General features: G+C 40.1%; 1 protein-coding gene across 2 annotated transcripts in view; it reads right to left on the reverse strand.

Moving 5' to 3' along the window:
- Positions 1-17,768, reverse strand: part of LOC126424546 (uncharacterized) — a 176,078-nt gene that overhangs the window by 117,573 nt on the left and 40,737 nt on the right. The window contains exons 8-9 of one of the 2 annotated variants that reach the window (XM_050087290.1): positions 13,288-13,469; positions 6,083-6,260 (exon numbers count right to left, since the gene is read on the reverse strand). In XM_050087290.1, the coding sequence (XP_049943247.1) occupies positions 6,083-6,260; positions 13,288-13,469 (360 nt within the window). Of the gene's footprint in view, positions 1-6,082; positions 6,261-13,287; positions 13,473-17,768 lie in introns of both variants that reach the window. The other variant, XM_050087289.1, reaches the window with a different exon arrangement.

Here is a 17,768-nt window from a genome sequence, read left to right on the forward strand (position 1 = left end):
CTGATGGCAATGGCCGTGGTGCTTTGATCGATATGACATACCACTCTGACATGGTATGTGCTAAAATACCCAGTTTCTGTAGGCCCAGATCATCCTTTACACTCCATAACAGAGCCTTAATCTTGATTGGTGGGCAGAAAATTCTGAAGAAAAATTCTGCTGATTTTGGCAGACATCAGTCCGGCAAATGGGAAAAGCAACCTTCTTTGCTTATTCTTGTACTTCTATTGACCCCTCTGGCAGGGAAGCAGGACACAGTGCCTTCTGAATATCTGTGGAAGAATACCTGTTTCTGTAGAACAGCACAACCCAAACAGGGCGCACAGACAGTGATACTTAATACAGCAAATCATGTACCTGTGCAGTTTCCTGCTGAGATGCCAAGAAGTGGATATTATTCCTGTATTTGAGAGGATTAAACATAATGTAAATTACAAAGCAATCAACATGTTTAAAAGCCAGGCAAGCCAAGCATTAGTAAGGGACGGAATATGTGAAGGATCCCACCATTTAGATGTCATTCTCAATTCAATTAATTTTACCAATAGCCATATACTTTAGGTTATTTTATTTTGAACACAACCAGTTTCGGCAATTCATGTTGCCATCTTCAGGCCCCATACGCTTTTTTCGAATCAAATAAAAGAAAGCGTATGGGGCCTGAAGATGGCAAAACGAATTGCCAAAACTGGTTGTGTTCGAAATAAAATAAAATAACCTGAAGTATACGGATGTTGGAAAAGCTTATTGAACCGAGAAGTATGTACCACCCAATGCCCCCTTGCCATAATGGAGCGACAGAGAATTTAGGTGTCACATCCACGGAATTGCTATCTCTACACCTGTCTGTTGCCACAGTCTTAATGCACACAGTAGTCTCAAAAGCTACAGCTAGAAAATACTATGGTCCTTGCTGCTGATGGATGAGTACCTTGGATGGAGCGCCTAGCCCCATTTAGGCATAAATTGTGGACTCATTCCATGTTGGATTCAGGCTCTGGAAGCACCTGATGAAGATTGCAAGTTATGCAATCAAAAAACTGTGCAAGTAAAATGCAGATTATTGTCAGTACACCCAATTTTCCAAGATAATAACACCTGCTGGAAAAGCATAAAGACCTACACCTGCAAATTTCATCTGCTCCTCTGCCAGCAGCTCCTTCATCTCACACATTGAAATATCCTTGTTTTTCTGAACAAAACTGGATTCTAATACTGTAACAAAAAAGTATCTTTTTATAGGAAGCAGGACTGGTTGATGTTTGTGAGTAGGTAGGGCTTGTTGCAAAACAAACACAATGACATAAAAACTTTCACCTTTTTCGGACTCTTCTGTAGCAAGCACAATAATGTCATGTCCTGCTTTCACTTTGTGCTGGTGTAACTCAAGGTGATCATATAAGAATTTATTAAAATTTTTATCTTTCTCCTTTTTTGCCTTTCCTATTTTTATATTAAGGCAACCACACACGCTGCAAATGTGTGATTAACAATTCGTCAATGATATGTTGTGCTCTCCTACAAAAATCTGTCGATATTTATCGCTGGAAAAAGGATTTCTGTACTTGTGTACATTCTTCTTCATTTTTATCATAACAACTTTCTATTGTGTACTCCATTCTACTGAATCTCCTGTTTGGACTGTCAACTCTCTTGTAATGACTGGTATATGTTGGCACCCTATCTATAAAACTACTGGCACGTTCAACATCTGCACTTTAATTCTATCTTGGATGATGCCGATGTTTTCCCCTTCTCATTCACAGAGGGAGTTTTACAGCCTTCTTTTATTTTTGGGGTGCTAAGTATTCCATATGACTTCTACTTTTTTGGAGTTCACAAATGTTCAAGGCGGTAGTCTTACAAATTACAATGCATGTTCCGCTAGATGACATGAGCAGTACATCATGGTTGTACTCCGTCTTGATGGATACTCTTGTTTCTGTTTGTCTCTTCATTTTGGTTACTTGTATGCAACCATGAACGTAGGCATTCTGCAATTCATAGTTTCCCATACTTCAAAACTTCTGAAAACTATACATTCTCTCTTCCTCATTGAATAACTGAAAACACCTTTTCCTGCAATTACAGTTAGGACTGAGTTCACATATCTTACTCTCATTTCTAAATGTAAGCTAAACCTCTGTTGCGAGCATCCTAATGTTTCTGCTGCTGTTCCATACTCCTCTTCCCTTTTCTACCCTGACTCTGTACTCCTTTCTCAGGAACAGCAAAATCCTGTAGGCCTAATGTAATTATTTAATAAACAAGAAAAAGTTGTGCTTCAAAAAACCTGCATTAAAGCACATTTAGAATTAAAATTATCATTACAACTTTTTTTAACAATGCTTATTCAAAAATATACTTGAAACTTAAGACACATACAAACATATGCATCAGGAATATTAAAGCACATAACTTTCAATTTTAGTTCTCTGCACTGATCCTTAGTATCTATGACATGTTAACTACAGCACATATGTTGTCTGGATGCGAAAGCAAATTTGAGGTTAGTGACACATCTTACCTCACTACCTTTGTTAACACCACTGTTGTAGCTTTCATTTTCTGTGTCTTGATAATCTGGGCCTTTATCAGTCATCAAACTCATACTCATGGTTTAACAGCTGTTCTAACATTGAAGTTTTACATTCATCTTCCCTCCAAACTCAAACTTCCTCCTGGTTGCCACTTTGTTGGAAATTCCATGTCATACTTGCAACAGTTTCTATTTACCAGGAAACAAGCTTTTTTCTTCTGCTACCTGTAGAGATTTCTGAAAACTAGCACACGCATTTAACTCCGAATGCAATATGCTACATCATATGTTGCGTAATTTATTTTTGCCCAAAATGTCAGTTATTGCGTTCTACACAAGAGACCCTAAAATCGTACAGTTAGGTGGAATTTACATTCTTAAGTTCCAATTATTTAGAAGGAGTGAATAAGGAGGTATTAATCTACATTGTTTTTAAATATTGGGGATTTGCTGCCTGAAGCTCACTGGCAACCTGCACTTGACTATATAACTCCATTACAAATGAATCCTAGAGAGAGAGAGAGAGAGAGAGAGAGAGAGAGAGAGAGAGAGAGAGAGAGAGAGAGATGGAAATTACTTCTACTTCTATCATTGCGGTTGTGAATAGCCAAGCTCGCCCTAGATTCACTGTTGTTATAAGCCACAAATATCATTGGGAAGCATACGTAGTGAGTGGCATGGATGCATGAGAATAACTGGCTCCCGGGAGAGTCTTCTGCAAGATGTTGGGTTATTTACTTTAAACAATATTCATTTGGCATACTTTTGTAGAAAACACTTTTTTTCACATTAGCTGCAATATCAAACAAGATTAAACCAAAGGCCAGAACTGAGTGACAGTCTTGTCTGCAGATGAGCACACTGAGAGAGTTTTCCGAGACTAATGCTGGCAGAATTGACATTTTTTGTTAATTATTTCACAAGGTGGGTCCACCACAGTATCTATCTGTGTACCCAGGAACTTCACAGAGGAAGCCTCAGCCAGTGTGACCCCATCGATCTCTACTTCTGGTACTTGTATTTATTTTGAATTGTACAATATGAAATTTACGAAACTAAAGATAAATGTCAGGGACCTTCATAAATAATGCACATTAATTTTTTTTACTTTCCCCTCATAACTCAGTACCATCCGGGACTGGAGCAACTGAATTACATTCTCCGCCAAGGTTTCGATTACCTCTCATTGTGCCCTGAAATGAGAAATGTCCTACCCACTATCCTTCCCACCCCTCCTACCGTGGTATTCCGCCGTCCACCGAACCTACACAATATACTCATCCATCCTTACACAACTCCTGCTCCCAATCCCTTACCTCATGGCTCATACACCTGTAATAGACCTAGATGCAAGACCTGTCCCATACATCCTCCTACCACCACCTACTCCAGTCCGGTCACTAACATTACCTATCACATCAAAGGCAGGGCTACCTGTGAAACCAGTCATGTGATCTACAAGCTAAGCTGCAACCACTGTGCTGCATTCTATGGAGGCGTGACAACCAACAAGCTGTCTGTCCACACGACTGGCCAACGACAAACTGTGGCCAAAAAACAAGTGGACCACCCTGTAGCTGAACACCCTGCCAAACATGATACCCCTCATCTCAATGACTGCTTCACAGCCTGTGCCATATGGATCCTTCCCACCAACACCAGCTTTTCTGAATTGTGCAGGTGGGAACTTTCCCTGCAATACATCCTACGTTTCCGTAACCCTCCTGGCCTCAACCTTCGTTAGTCACTGTCCTCACGCATCCAGCCCCCTCCCTGTTCCCATTCCAGCACTACACAGCCGTCATTTCACCGCCACACCCAGTCTTTTAATTTCTTTTATTTTTATTTCTCTCCTTTCCGCTACTTACCCCCTCCCCCTCCGCACCTTCTCTCTTACCCTCCGTCCAAACTGCAACACTTCACTGTCCGCCACTCCCACCATACTATCCCTCCCCCTCCCCGCCCCAGCCTCCTCCTTACCCCCACCCAGTCGCCACTCCCATCATGCACTGGTGCTACTGCTCGCAGGGTAGTTTCAGCTCTCTGAGACTGCAGATGTGTGTGCAACTTGTGCTTGCGTGAGTGTGCGTGTGTGTCTACTGCTGACAAAAGCCTTAATGGCTGAAAGCTATGTTTGTGTGAATCTTTTTATTGTGTCTATCGTGGCTCAGCATCTTCGCTATATGGTGAGTAGCAACTTTCCTTCTCTCGTATTGTTAATTTTTTTTACTTGTATGTTTATATTTCTTTCAATATCTCTTTACAGTACTTCAATATAGTCTATCTGCTTCTCTATGACTGAATCCCAATGTCCTGAAAGCTCCTATTACTCCATCCAGTACACCACTTCTGTTCATTGCCAAATGGCTCAGGTAATGACAGCTCTTCCAGACAAAGATAACAATGTCCATGCATAGATTTTTTTTCCAACCTTGGGAACAAGTTGAAGTCTAGTGAACTCATCTCCGGGCTGTAGGGAGGATGTGGTAACACTTCCCATCCATATTTGTGCCATGTTTGGGCCACAATGTTGCCAATATGCATGGTAGCATTGTCACGGACAATGAGTGGCCCATCCTCTAGCAACTGAAGTCAGGTTTTGTTATGTTACACTGCTGTGACACTTGGTCCAGTTGGGACTCTGTCATGATGATTCATTTGTGATAAGCAAAAATCATCATTTGCTTGAGTGCGTTCAAATTTTTTTGGAGGTGGAGAATCTGAAGCTCTCCACTTGTTGGACTGTGATTTCAACACTTGTTCAAAGTCTGTAATCCATGTTTCATCAATGGCGACAATTCAACATGAGAATTCTTGACCTTCACCGTCAAAGCATTGTTTGAGCAAGGATGCGATTTCCAGGCATTTTTGCTTCTCTTCAGCAATCAAACAGTGTGGAACCCAACTGGCATAGATTTTTTTCTTCTTCAAATCATTTGTCAGAATACAGAATACTGATGTGGAGGAATTCCCGTGGCTTCAGAGTGTTTCTCACAAGTCGCACTGCGATCTTTTTCAAGAGCATCTGCCACAAATTTCACACTTGGTTCATCTACTGATGTTTTTGTCCTTCCGGGCCTCTGAGTACCACTATGCTCATACAACCACCACAAATATGAGTAATCCACCGTGAAACTGTACTATTATCCACTGTAAAATCGCCAGAAAACACACTGAATGATCTGTGGATTTCTGTCAGGTTTTTGCCGCATAAAGTTTCAAGCTCGACGTATGACCTCTGGTCTACAACAGTCACAGTTCCCGAGCTGTGCACAGTCGCGAGCTGGCTAAGGTGCGGATGTGTTCTAGCTCTTTATCAAAACCGACTTTTGAAGTTCCGAGCTGTGCAGCGTCAACTAGTGGGGTATTGAGTAATGACAGGAACTTTATTATTGGCTTGTTGTCAGCCGCCTGATGAGAATTGAGTGTTTACAATTCGTTGAAAAACATTTATGAGCCTCCTTTCCACTGGCAACATATTTATCACAACTTATGTGTCACTTTGCCAGTTATTTCATCCCACGAGAGGGAGAGTGAGCATACCTTCTCAGAGCTGACATGTATCTGGTAGCTGTCCGCAGAGCTGAAAAGCTCCGGGTTGACGAGGCACTCGACACGGTGGCCAGTCCAGCTCCCACAGCTCGGCTGCACGTCACCGATCCGTGCGTCGTAGCCCATTGCCAGGAAGCACGGCCGGCTCACCTCCCACACGTCCAGTATCCTGTAGAGCAGACACTCGCATTTAACTTCTTGGAATATGGGTATAGCTTAAGGAGAGGGGACATTACCCAAACTATAATTACTACAATAAAAAATCTTTACAGCCATAATTTTTAAGGCACAGATTAGAATGTTTACAGGTGCAAAAGGAGTTTTGCTATTTGGGGAGCAAAATAACTGATGATGGTCGAAGTAGAGAGGATATAAAATGTAGACTGGCAATGGCAAGGAAAGCGTTTCTGAGGAAGAGAAATTTGTTAACATTGAGTATAGATTTAAGTGTCAGGAAGTCGTTTCTGAAAGTATTTGTATGAAGTGTTGCCATGTATGGAAGTGAAACATGGACAATAAATAGTTTGGACAAGAAGAGAATAGAAGCTTTCAGAATGTGGTGCTACAGAAGAATGTTGAAGATTAGGTGGGTAGATCACATAACTAATGAGGAGGTATTGAATAGGATTGGGGAGAAGAGAAGTTTGTGGCACAACTTGACTAGAAGAAGGGATCGGTTGGTAGGACATGTCTTGAGGCAACAAGGGATCACAAATTTAGCTTTGGAGGGCAGCGTGGAGGGTAAAAATCATAGACGGAGACCAAGAGATGAATACACTAAGCAGATTCAGAAGGATACAGGTTGCAGTAGGTACTGGAAGATGAAGGAGCTGGCACAGGATAGATTAGCATGGAGAGCTGCATCAAACCAGTCTCAGGACTGAAAACCACAACAACACAGGTGCAAAGATAAAAGAGCTTATTTTAATTAAAAATATTCTGTAAGACCCAGAATTAGTATTTTGCCACAAATATTTTTATTATTACTTATTTTAATATAAAATCATAACTGAAATTAGAGCTGAGCAAAATTTTAGTCTATGATCCTAGCCAAGCTACAAGATCACATAACTACAATCAGTAATGCATGTTTAAAATTCTGAGATCTATAATATTTCGAATTATGACAGTCAAAATTTATAATTTTTTTTTCTATAATGTAATGCTATAAATAAGGATTTAACTAAACAAGACAAGGAAAAGATAGATTGCTACTTACTGTACAGATGACACATGAAGTTGCAGATAGGCACAGCAAAAAGATACACATTAGCTTTCGGCCAAAGCCTTCGTCAGAAAAGGAAACCAACTCACATTCATTTGCATAAGCATGCACATCTCATGTCCACATGACCGCCATCCCTGGCAGCTCGTTTCGGAACACATTCTAGTCCACACTGCTGGTGATGGCACGGACATGTGCTTGCTTATGTGAATGAATGTGACCGAGTTTCCTTTTCTGACAAAGGCTTTGGCTGAAAGCTAATGAGTAAGTGTCTTTCTGCTGTGCCTGTCTGAAATTTAACATGTCATCTGTACGGTAAGTAGCAATCTATCTTCTCCTTTTACTGTTGATACTCCATCCTGGAGTTTCAATTGTTAGAATTTAACTAAAGGATATTTTCTTTTTGATTAAAATATAGAGTTACGTGATTTGAACAGCCCCTGAATATTTCACAGAATCAGCTCTTCTATCTTCTGTTGTTACTCAAACTTGGGGGGGGGGATTAACAAAAATTCCATGTATTTCCAGGTAATTATTACAAATTTCCATGTGCATATATTTACTCCCTTCTCATATATCATATATAAAGAAATTAAAACGTAATAGACCTCACCTAAATAGGGGTGGAACTTTTTAGCATAAAATTCTAGTGTTATGTGTACCTATCATTTATGGAAAAACAATACTATTATAGGATGTTTGCAGTGAAATGTTTAAAAATAACTGATAAAAGGCCACTCTAAACAAAACAAAAACTATTAAATCAATAGAAATATCTTTAAAGTTAAGCAGACTTCTAAAACATAATACAATTTTCTGTCAAAAAAAGAAAATGAATACTTCAAATGCTATTTGCAATCACAAGTAATGTGTACATACATAAAACATATATTTTTAAATGTTATGCAGATCCCAACAATTTCTTGAAGCACTGAAGTTCCGACTCAAAACACGTAAAATACACTGAATAGCCAAATAAACTGATACATCTGCCTAATATTGTGTAGGGCCCCTGCGAGCACGCCCCTGCGAACTAGTGCTGAATGAAACTGACACAATGAGTCTTGCAGGGCTGTCCATAAATCCGTACAAGTATGAGGGGGTTGAGATCACTTCTGAACATCATGTTGCAAGGCATCCCGGGTATACTCAATAATGTCCACGTCTGGGGAATTTGGTGGGCAGCAGAAGTGTTTAAACTCAGAAGAGTGTTCCTGGAGCCACTCTGTGGCATTTCTGGATGTGTGGGGTGTCACATTGTCCTGCTGGAATTCCCCATGTCCGTCGGAATGCACAATGGGCATGAAAGGACGCAGGTGACCAGATACGATGTTTACATACTTGTTACCTGTCAGAGTCGTATCTGAACGTATCTGGGGTCCCATATCACTCCAACTGCACATGAACCACACCATTACAGAGCCTCAACTAGCTTGAACTGTCTCCTGTTGATATGCATGGTACACTGATTGATGACGTTGTCTCCATACCCGTACACTTCCATCCACTCGATACAATTTGGAACAAGTCTTGTCTAGATCAACAGTCCAATGCCTGTTTGACAGGCCCAGGCAAGGCGTAAAGCTTGTTGTGCAGTCATCATACTGACACTTGTTGGTGGCCCAGCATTGAAATCTGCAGCAATTTGTGGAAGGGTTGCACTTCTGTCATGTTGAACAAATCTCTTTAGTCATTGTCCCATCTCTTGTGCGCTAACTGTAACACCACGTTAAAACTCACTTGAATCTTGATAACCTCCCATTGAAGCAGCAGTAACAGATCTAACAACTGCACCACACAATTGTTGTCTTATATAGGCGTTGCTGACCACATTGCCATATTCTGCCTATTCACATCTCTCTGTATTTGAACATGCATGCCTATACCAGTTTCTTTGCGCTTTGGTGCATCTACATACAAAAATTACTTCATTATATTCTGGCAGGGAGCTACAGTAACCAGTTTCAAATTATTTTGGAATAAAAACAGGCTTGGTTGCGAAATTATTTAATTTGAATGCCTCATTTCACTCTTTTGGGGCATCATCAGATTGTGTAAAAGTAGCTAGATATAAAACCCATTTAAAATTGAAAATAAATACAACAGTACCTGGATATGTAATCCACCCATCATAAAAACATATAAAATGCAAGGTGAACCTTGAATACACCAACTGACTCCATCACAGTAGTACAAAATAGCACCACGCTTAGAAAATAAAGGCGGTATGAGCCACAAGCAGTACAATGTCCGTTTGGTGTGCACACAAATACTACCGTCAACTCTTTCACTTCTGTGTCTTCATTCTATCTTTCTACGATGCTCCCTTCATCTGTATGTTGTTGTTCTGTGAGTTCATTATGATGATATAAATACCTTGCGTATGCGTTCTCGTCCTTCACTTTTTATCAGCAGTTGCAATTTCAGACATTCTACAAAGGGCCACTTTCGGGGGAAATATGGGCAGTTTCGAATTTGACTGTGCATTTTTCATCCATCAAAACTTAAGGAAGATATTCCTCCTAAATTTATAATTACTATGAACAAATTCCCTCACGTCAGCACCTGAGGAACATGTACATAAAAAATAAAGCATCGACAATGTACAATGATTGATCCGTAAATTTTATTCTCAATCTTGTAATCTAAGGAAGTACTGACAACTGCCTACTCTTATTGATAAGAGGGTCGTGAATGCGTCTGCTATCCTTCACGCTTACTAGGTTGTCAGGTAGGCGAAACGGTCCTGCATTTAAAAAATCTGCCACGGTTCCAGTTGCATTATTGTGACAATGTTCAATCTTTACTTCTCAAATTATGTTTCTGCTAATATACAGATGAAACAGAATAACGGGAATGTCTGAAATGAGTAGTGGCAGCCATGGGCAGGTAGCAGCACTGCGGATTCGTGACAGGTAGCGAGTAAACAGTCCGCCATTTCAGTAATCATGGATCAGTGAAACGGACAAGAGCATGCATTAGCTATAAAATGTTTTATAAAAACAGTGATAGTTTGGTAGCAGCACAGAGGGAGTTTTGACGTTTTTATAATTTAGAACGTCATGATGCCGTTATGTTGAAACATGAGATAAAATGTTGGATTAATAACTTTGAAGAGATTGGATCTGCCCTGAAGAAGAAACCAACAAGATGACCAAGAAGTGTGCATTCTCCAGCGAACATTGATGTTGTACGAGAGTCTGTCTTACCAAATCCACAGCGTTCAATACGTAAGCAAGCAGCAGTGGTTGCAATGTCCCAGGAGAGTGTTCGCAGAATTCTTCATCTTGATTTAAAATTTGATCGATACAAACTACAGGTGGTGCAACAACTGAAGGGCAACAATTACTGGTTATGATTAGCATTCTGTCAACTAATGATACCAAAACTAGACAAAGACGGTGAATTTTTAAACAAGTTGTGGATGTCAGATGAGGCACATTTTCATCTCACAGATTATGTGAATACATAGAACTACCGTTACTGGGAAAACACAAATCCTAATTACAATCATGAGCGCCATTTACAAGTTAGTAAAGTGACAGTATGGTGTGGTGTTTCATCAGATGGGATTATTGGACCGTATTTTTTCACAAATGAACAGGGAAACACAATAACTGTCACTGCCAATTGTTACATGGAGATGTTATGAACTTTCACTACAACTGCACTGACCAACTTTCCAAACGTTCAAGAACCCTGGTTTCAACAGGACGGAGCGATATCACACACTGCACGGTAATCAATGGCACATGTGCGAGCATTGTTTGGCAACTGTGTGATCTCACGATTCAGTAACATTCCCTGGCCTCCTAGATCACCAGATTTATCCGTTAGTGATATTTTTTCTTGTGGGGCTACCTCCAGAGCAAAGTCTACACAACTCGACCAAGAACCCTGGACAAGTTAAAACAGAGAATTCCGGATGCAATTCACAGTATCCCAGCTGAGATGTTGCAACGGTCAATTAGGAATCTCAACAGCAGATTTGTATACGTACAGGACGCCACCTAAAGGACATAATTTTAAAAAAATTATAAATGCCATCAATGTTTCGTAAATGGCAAAGTTGTAAGGTTTCAATTACTATGAATGCAATTTCTTTGCTTCATCACTTCTAGTTTTATTGGATTGTGGAAACATTCCCATTTTTCTACGTCACTGCTGAAGAGTAACAGTTACTGTGTACTGCAAGATCAGAACCTCGTTAACAACAGTGGTTTTGTACAGTGAGAGTTGGAGCTGGAGACCCAGAATGAAACATTTTGATGACATATAGGAGGCTTGCTCGCAAATTTATTTTTTGATATGTATAGCTTCACAATTCTCCGTTTTATTACTGAGGTCACGATATCACCTTTTTTTCTCTCTCTTTTTTTTACTGATACCATTTTTTCAATTTTATTTTATATTTGTACTACAGGTGATCCCAAACAGTTCATTAAAACAGATTTCCAGTATTGGGTACAAGTAACACTAAGGATTAAACACATAGAGAATACAACTCTGACATCCTCAAGGACGTTCAGTTGTCAGTTCAGAGAAAGGAATAGGGACAGTATTGTGAGAAATAAACAGCATCAAAATCACCAAAACAAAAATTGCTGGAGCAGGAATAACAGAGGTAAAACTTTTAAAATGCAGCTAATGATGAGCATAATAAATTTTCTAAATCAGCATCAGGAGAAAGATAAGAACAAAGGAAGGGAAGAACAAACATTTTTGTTTCCTGTTGAGTAACTGAACTTGCATGGTGACAACTCTTATAAGAATAATTCATTAAAAATTATTCCACTCCACTGTTGCAGGAATTGCTTCACAACAAAAACAGTCTTGGTTGTGAAATTATTTAATATCAATGACACATTTCACCCTATTGTTGCATCATCAGATTGTGTAGAAGTAGCTGACTATGTAACCGATGCGTCATACAGCCATATAAAATGGAAAATAATATCCACTTACTGTTGCATCCATTCCATTTTATACGACTTTATGACAGATGGGTTACATATCCAGCTACTTTTACATAATCTGATGATGCCCCAGAAGGGTGAAACACGTCACTGATGTCATATTTATTTTTGTACGTAAGACTATTTTTATTCTGAAACAAGGAAAAGTTCTGTCTGCTGTAATATGGGTGGAGTGAGCTCTTGTTGTGGGAGCCTCTGTACACCAGTATGTGTGCAACAGACAAACCTCACTGTGACCATCTCCACTAGTGTGCAGCCAAAACATTTTGCCCCTTTCAAACCTTCCCTTTTGGCTACCTTTAAGAACTAGGAGATGTGACCCCTGTTACAATATCACACCAGTTCGAATCCAGAATTGCGAGTGGAAAGCAATTGCAATCTGCAGTACATTTAACACTGGGACTGACGAAGGAGCATGGTTATTTTCACACAGTTGATGCTTACCGGAAGTCGATAAACTCTGTTCCCTCACACTGGTCACTCGCTTACATGCCTAAACTTACCTCCTTTCCCTTTCGTCTCTTATTTATGGGTTGTTGTTGTTGTTGTCTTCGGTCCTGAGACTGGTTTGATGCAGCTCTCCATGCTACTCTATCCTGTGCAAGCTTCTTCATCTCCCAGTACTTACTGCAACCTACATCCTTCTGAATCTGCTTAGTGTATTCATCTCTTGGTCTCCCTCTATGATTTTTACCCTCCATGCTGCCCTCCAATGCTAAATTTGTGATCCCTTGATGCCTCAGAACATGTCCTACCAACCGGTCCCTTCTTCTTGTCAAGTTGTGCCACAAACTCCTCTTCTCCCCAATTCTATTCAATACCTCCTCATTAGTTATGTGATCTATCCATCTAATCTTCAGCATTCTTCTGTAGCAATTTATGGCTAGACGGCATTTAAAAAATGGGGGGAACGAGAGAGAGAGAGAGAGAGAGAGAGAGAGAGAGAGAGAGAGAGAGAGAGAGAGAAGTCTTTCTGAACTGTGTCTGCAGCTCACCTATGCACTGATACAGGTCCCTGTATGACAGAGATGCCGAGGTCCTTGGAAGGCACGAAGGGTGGGCCATCCAGCTCGAGGGTGCTGGCCGGCTGTGGCCACAGCAGGTGAAGTGCCGGGTGCGTCACCAGTGGCCGGATCGGCACTGTCCCAACGTGCGTCCGCAACAGGCTCTCGATGGCCTGCTGGGGCACACCATCAAACTTCAGGCTAGCAACACAAGTCTCCCATTCAATATTTAAAATATACAGGGTGATTCAAAAAGAATACAACTTTAGGAATTTAAAACTCTGCAACGACAAAAGGCAGAGCTAAGCACTATTTGTCGGCGAATTAAGGGAGCTGTAAAGTTTCATTTAGTTGTACATTTGTTCGCTTGAGGCGCTGTTGACTAGGCGTCAGCGTCAGTTGATGCTAAGATGGCGACCGCTCAACAGAAAGCTTTTTGTGTTATTGAGTACGGCAGAAGTGAATCGACAACAGTTGTTCAGCGTGCATTTCGAACAAAGTATGGTGTTAAACCTCCTGATAGGTGGTGTATTAAACGTTAGTATAAACAGTTTACAGAGAATGGGTGTTTGTGCAAAGGGAAAAGTTCTGGACGGCCGAGAATGAGTGATGAAAATGTAGCACGCATCCAGCAAGCATTTGTTCGCAGCCCAGGAATTGGATGTTCCCTCAGCTCGAACAAGAAGCACAACAATTCATATTTCAGCAGGATGGAGCGCCACCACATTGGCACTTATCTGTCCGTAACTACCTGAACGTCAACTACCTGAGGCGATACATCGGCCGCCCGGCAGCCCGTGACAGAGCACTTCATCACTGGCCTCCAAGAAGCCCTGATATTACCCCCTGCGATTTTTTCTTATGGGGGTATGTTAAGGATATGGTGTTTCGGCCACCTCTCCCAGCCACCATTGATGATTTGAAACGAGAAATAACAGCAGCTATCCAAACTGTTACGCCTGATATGCTACAGAGAGTGTGGAACGAGTTGGAGTATCGGGTTGATATTGCTCGAGTGTCTGGAGAGGGCCATATTGAACATCTCTGAACTTGTTTTTGAGTGAAAAAAAACCTTTTTAAATACTCTTTGTAATGATGTATAACAGAAGGTTATATTATGTTTCTTTCATTAAATACACATTTTTAAAGTTATGGTATTCTTTTTGAATCACCCTGTATAACGATGGATCAAGAGAGAGGGGGAAGAAAAAAAAGGGGAGTGATTCGGAATCCACTCTGCATGAAGTGTCAAATATCAAGTAATTTTAATCAGAGTGTAGATGGGAAAGAATGCAATGTTATTGTCATTCTGGAAACATCCCCCAGGCTGTGGCTAAGCCATGTCTCCGCAATATCCTTTCTTTCAGGAGTGCTAGTTCTGCAAGGTTTGCAGGAGAGCTTCTGCAAGGTTTGGAAGGTAGGAGGCGAGGTACTGGCAGAAGTAAAGGTGTGAGGACGGGGTGTGAGTCGTGCTTGGGTAGCTCAGTTGGTAGAGCACTTGTCCGCGAAAGGCAAAGGTCCCAAGTTCGAGTCTTGGTTCGGCACACAGTTTTAATCTGCCAGGAAGTTTCTTATTGTCATTATTTGTAACCTTATACTATGAACGTAGCCTTGCATTCATAGTGTAGTGTTAAAAATAATGACACTAATATTGCATTCTTTCTCGTCTACAGTCTGATTGACATTAGTCACCTGTCATCACATTGGCACCCTGTAGAATGAGCATACCATGTGCCTCAAACTGCCGAGTTGCCGCCAGCATATTGCCTTGGCTCAGTGTCAGTTCAGTCTGACTTGTGTGAAATGTAGATCAAGCGCACTGCATATTTGGATCACTAGGAACTTGTTGAGAGTCATGGACACTTGCTTACCAATATCCTGTATACTTTGCTATTGAGAAGTTTAAAGATGTTCTTTATTTGCACAAATGATTTCTATTCATTACAGACTAGTAGTCATAAGTTAACTTATGCCACTAGTTGCATTTTTTCATAAGCCCATCTGCGATAATTGGTAGCCATCCTTATTGCTATTGTTCTGAGTATTCAGTATGTTGTACGAGGTTCATTACTCTGAAAAGCACAAAGCTAATGTTGATAAATAAAGATACATTAACAAAAAAAATTCCCTGTAGTTTTGGTCACATCTCATATGTAATTAAAGGTGATGAGAGCCAATGACCACTTCACTCCAAATGCACATCAGGCTCAAACTCTTAACAGGTATCTGATGCAACTGGGCCAACGTGAGGCGTACTATTGTGTACACATGGCATAGGCATCAGTACATCTGCCTAGTAAGCAGAAGAGCCAGATTCAAGTCCCGGTATGGCATAAGTTTTCAATCTGCCACACTGACGAACATCGATGCCCATTGACAGCTAACATCATTAATTCCTTTGTGTCTGACTTAACACAAGCACCGAAAAATAGTTGTTGCCACAAATGAAAGTTATTACTGCATTAATCTGAGATGCAATCATTTGCAAAGTAATATATAAAGAATAATAATCAGTTTTTCTCATAGTTAAGCATATTTCCACACAGACAGCATTATCACGAGTTACGTAACACAGTACAGTGTTGTTAGTGTTTATTAATATTTGTGATCATTAAGGAACCTAACACCATAATATTCCAAATTAACATCTTTTGTGTTCATGGTAATTGTGCCTTTCACACATACACTAGCATATATGCATTCTGTTCAGTTGCCACTTTGTCTTTGCCACACGATATGTTTGCGATTTCAAAGTCATCACAGTCATTTACTAAATTAACTGTTACTCATTTTAGGAGTTGGCGACCTTTTTATTATGTAATGTAAATTCACTGAAACTAAATTCTGGCATTCAAAGTTATGGTGAACTACACAGAGATTTTAATTTATTACCATTTTTTATATTTCAATTGTTGTTGTACATAGTAACAAACACTCAACTGATAGCAATCAGGTTGTGACTATTTATATTCTATTGGTAAGCATTGGTCTTCGGATATGATGCCTCATTTCCACTAACACCAAAACACTAGGTGAACATGTCACAATAAAACTTTGTATATACCATATAGTATAGGTATAACACAACATCTCAAACCATTCTATTCTCTTCTTTCTGGTTTTCCCATTGCCCATTGTCATCACTTCCATACAATGCTGTGTTACAGAAGCACATTCTCTATATTTCTTTCTCAAGTTAGGCCTAAGTTTGATACCAGTACACTTCTTATGGCCAGAAATACTGTCTTTATCTGTGCTGGTCTGCTTTTAATGTCCTCCTTTCGACCTCTTTCGTGTGTTATTTTGATTCAGTGATAGAATATTCATTACCTTTGTCTTTCTTCAGTTTACCCTCAAAGGCTTATTCTGAATGTGCTACACTGTTCATTCCAATCAACAGGCCCTCCAATTCTTCCACACTTTCCCTCACAATAGCAATGCTGTTGTCAGCAGTTTTTATTATCGACATCCTCTCATCCTGTATTTCAATCCTACTTTCAAACCTTTCATTTATTTCTGTAATCACGTATTCAACATATAGATTGAACAGTAGGGAAGAAAGACAGCATCCCTCTCTTAAATCCTTTTTAATCTGAGCACTTCATTCCTCGTCTTCCATTCTCATTTTCCCCCCTCTAGTGTCTTAAACATATTGTATATCAAGACTTTCCCTGCAGCTTATTCCTGTTTTCCTGAGAACTTTTAACATGTCGCACCATCTCACTGCCAAGTTCTTTCGCCACGTCAACAAATCCTCTGAAAGTGTCACAATTTTTCTTAAGTCTTGCTTCTGTTGTCAACTGTGACATAATAACTACCCCTCTGGAGTCTTTAGTTTTCCTGAAACCAAACTGCTGGTCATCTAACAGATCCTCAATTTTCTTTTTCCTTTTTTTAAAGATATTATTATTGTCATCAACTTTAACACGAGTTGTTAAGCTGTTGTGTGACAGGTCACACACTTATCTGCCCTCGCTATCTTCAGGACTGCATGGGAAATACTTTCCCAAGTCTCCAGTCTCCTAGATTCTGCACACTGTTTTAACAATTGTGTAGTTACTACTTCTCCCCACAATTTTGGAAATTTCTAAGACATAACTGCAAGTCTCCTGAAGCTCTCTTAAACTCTGACTCTAATAGTGCATCCCCTACACTTTCTATCCTGACTCTCATTTTTTCCTCAATTACATCATCCTACAAGTCCTTCCCATCTTAGAGGCCTTTAAATGTACTTTTTCCTCCTATCCACTCTCTCATCTGGATTTAAAAGTGGAATTTCCATTGTGTCCTAGCTTTTAATTTAACTGAAGGCTGTTTTAAGTTTTCTATATACTGCATCAGTCCTTCCAATAACCACTTCTCTTTCAATTTCTTCACTTTTTCCTGCAGCCATTTTGCCTTGGCTTTCCTGCACTTCCTACTTACTTAATTCCTAAGTGATTTATATACTGACAATACTAGAAAAGGATGGA

The sequence above is a fragment of the Schistocerca serialis genome, chromosome 10 (assembly GCF_023864345.2).
Source record: "Schistocerca serialis cubense isolate TAMUIC-IGC-003099 chromosome 10, iqSchSeri2.2, whole genome shotgun sequence".
NCBI lineage: Eukaryota > Metazoa > Arthropoda > Insecta > Orthoptera > Acrididae > Schistocerca > Schistocerca serialis.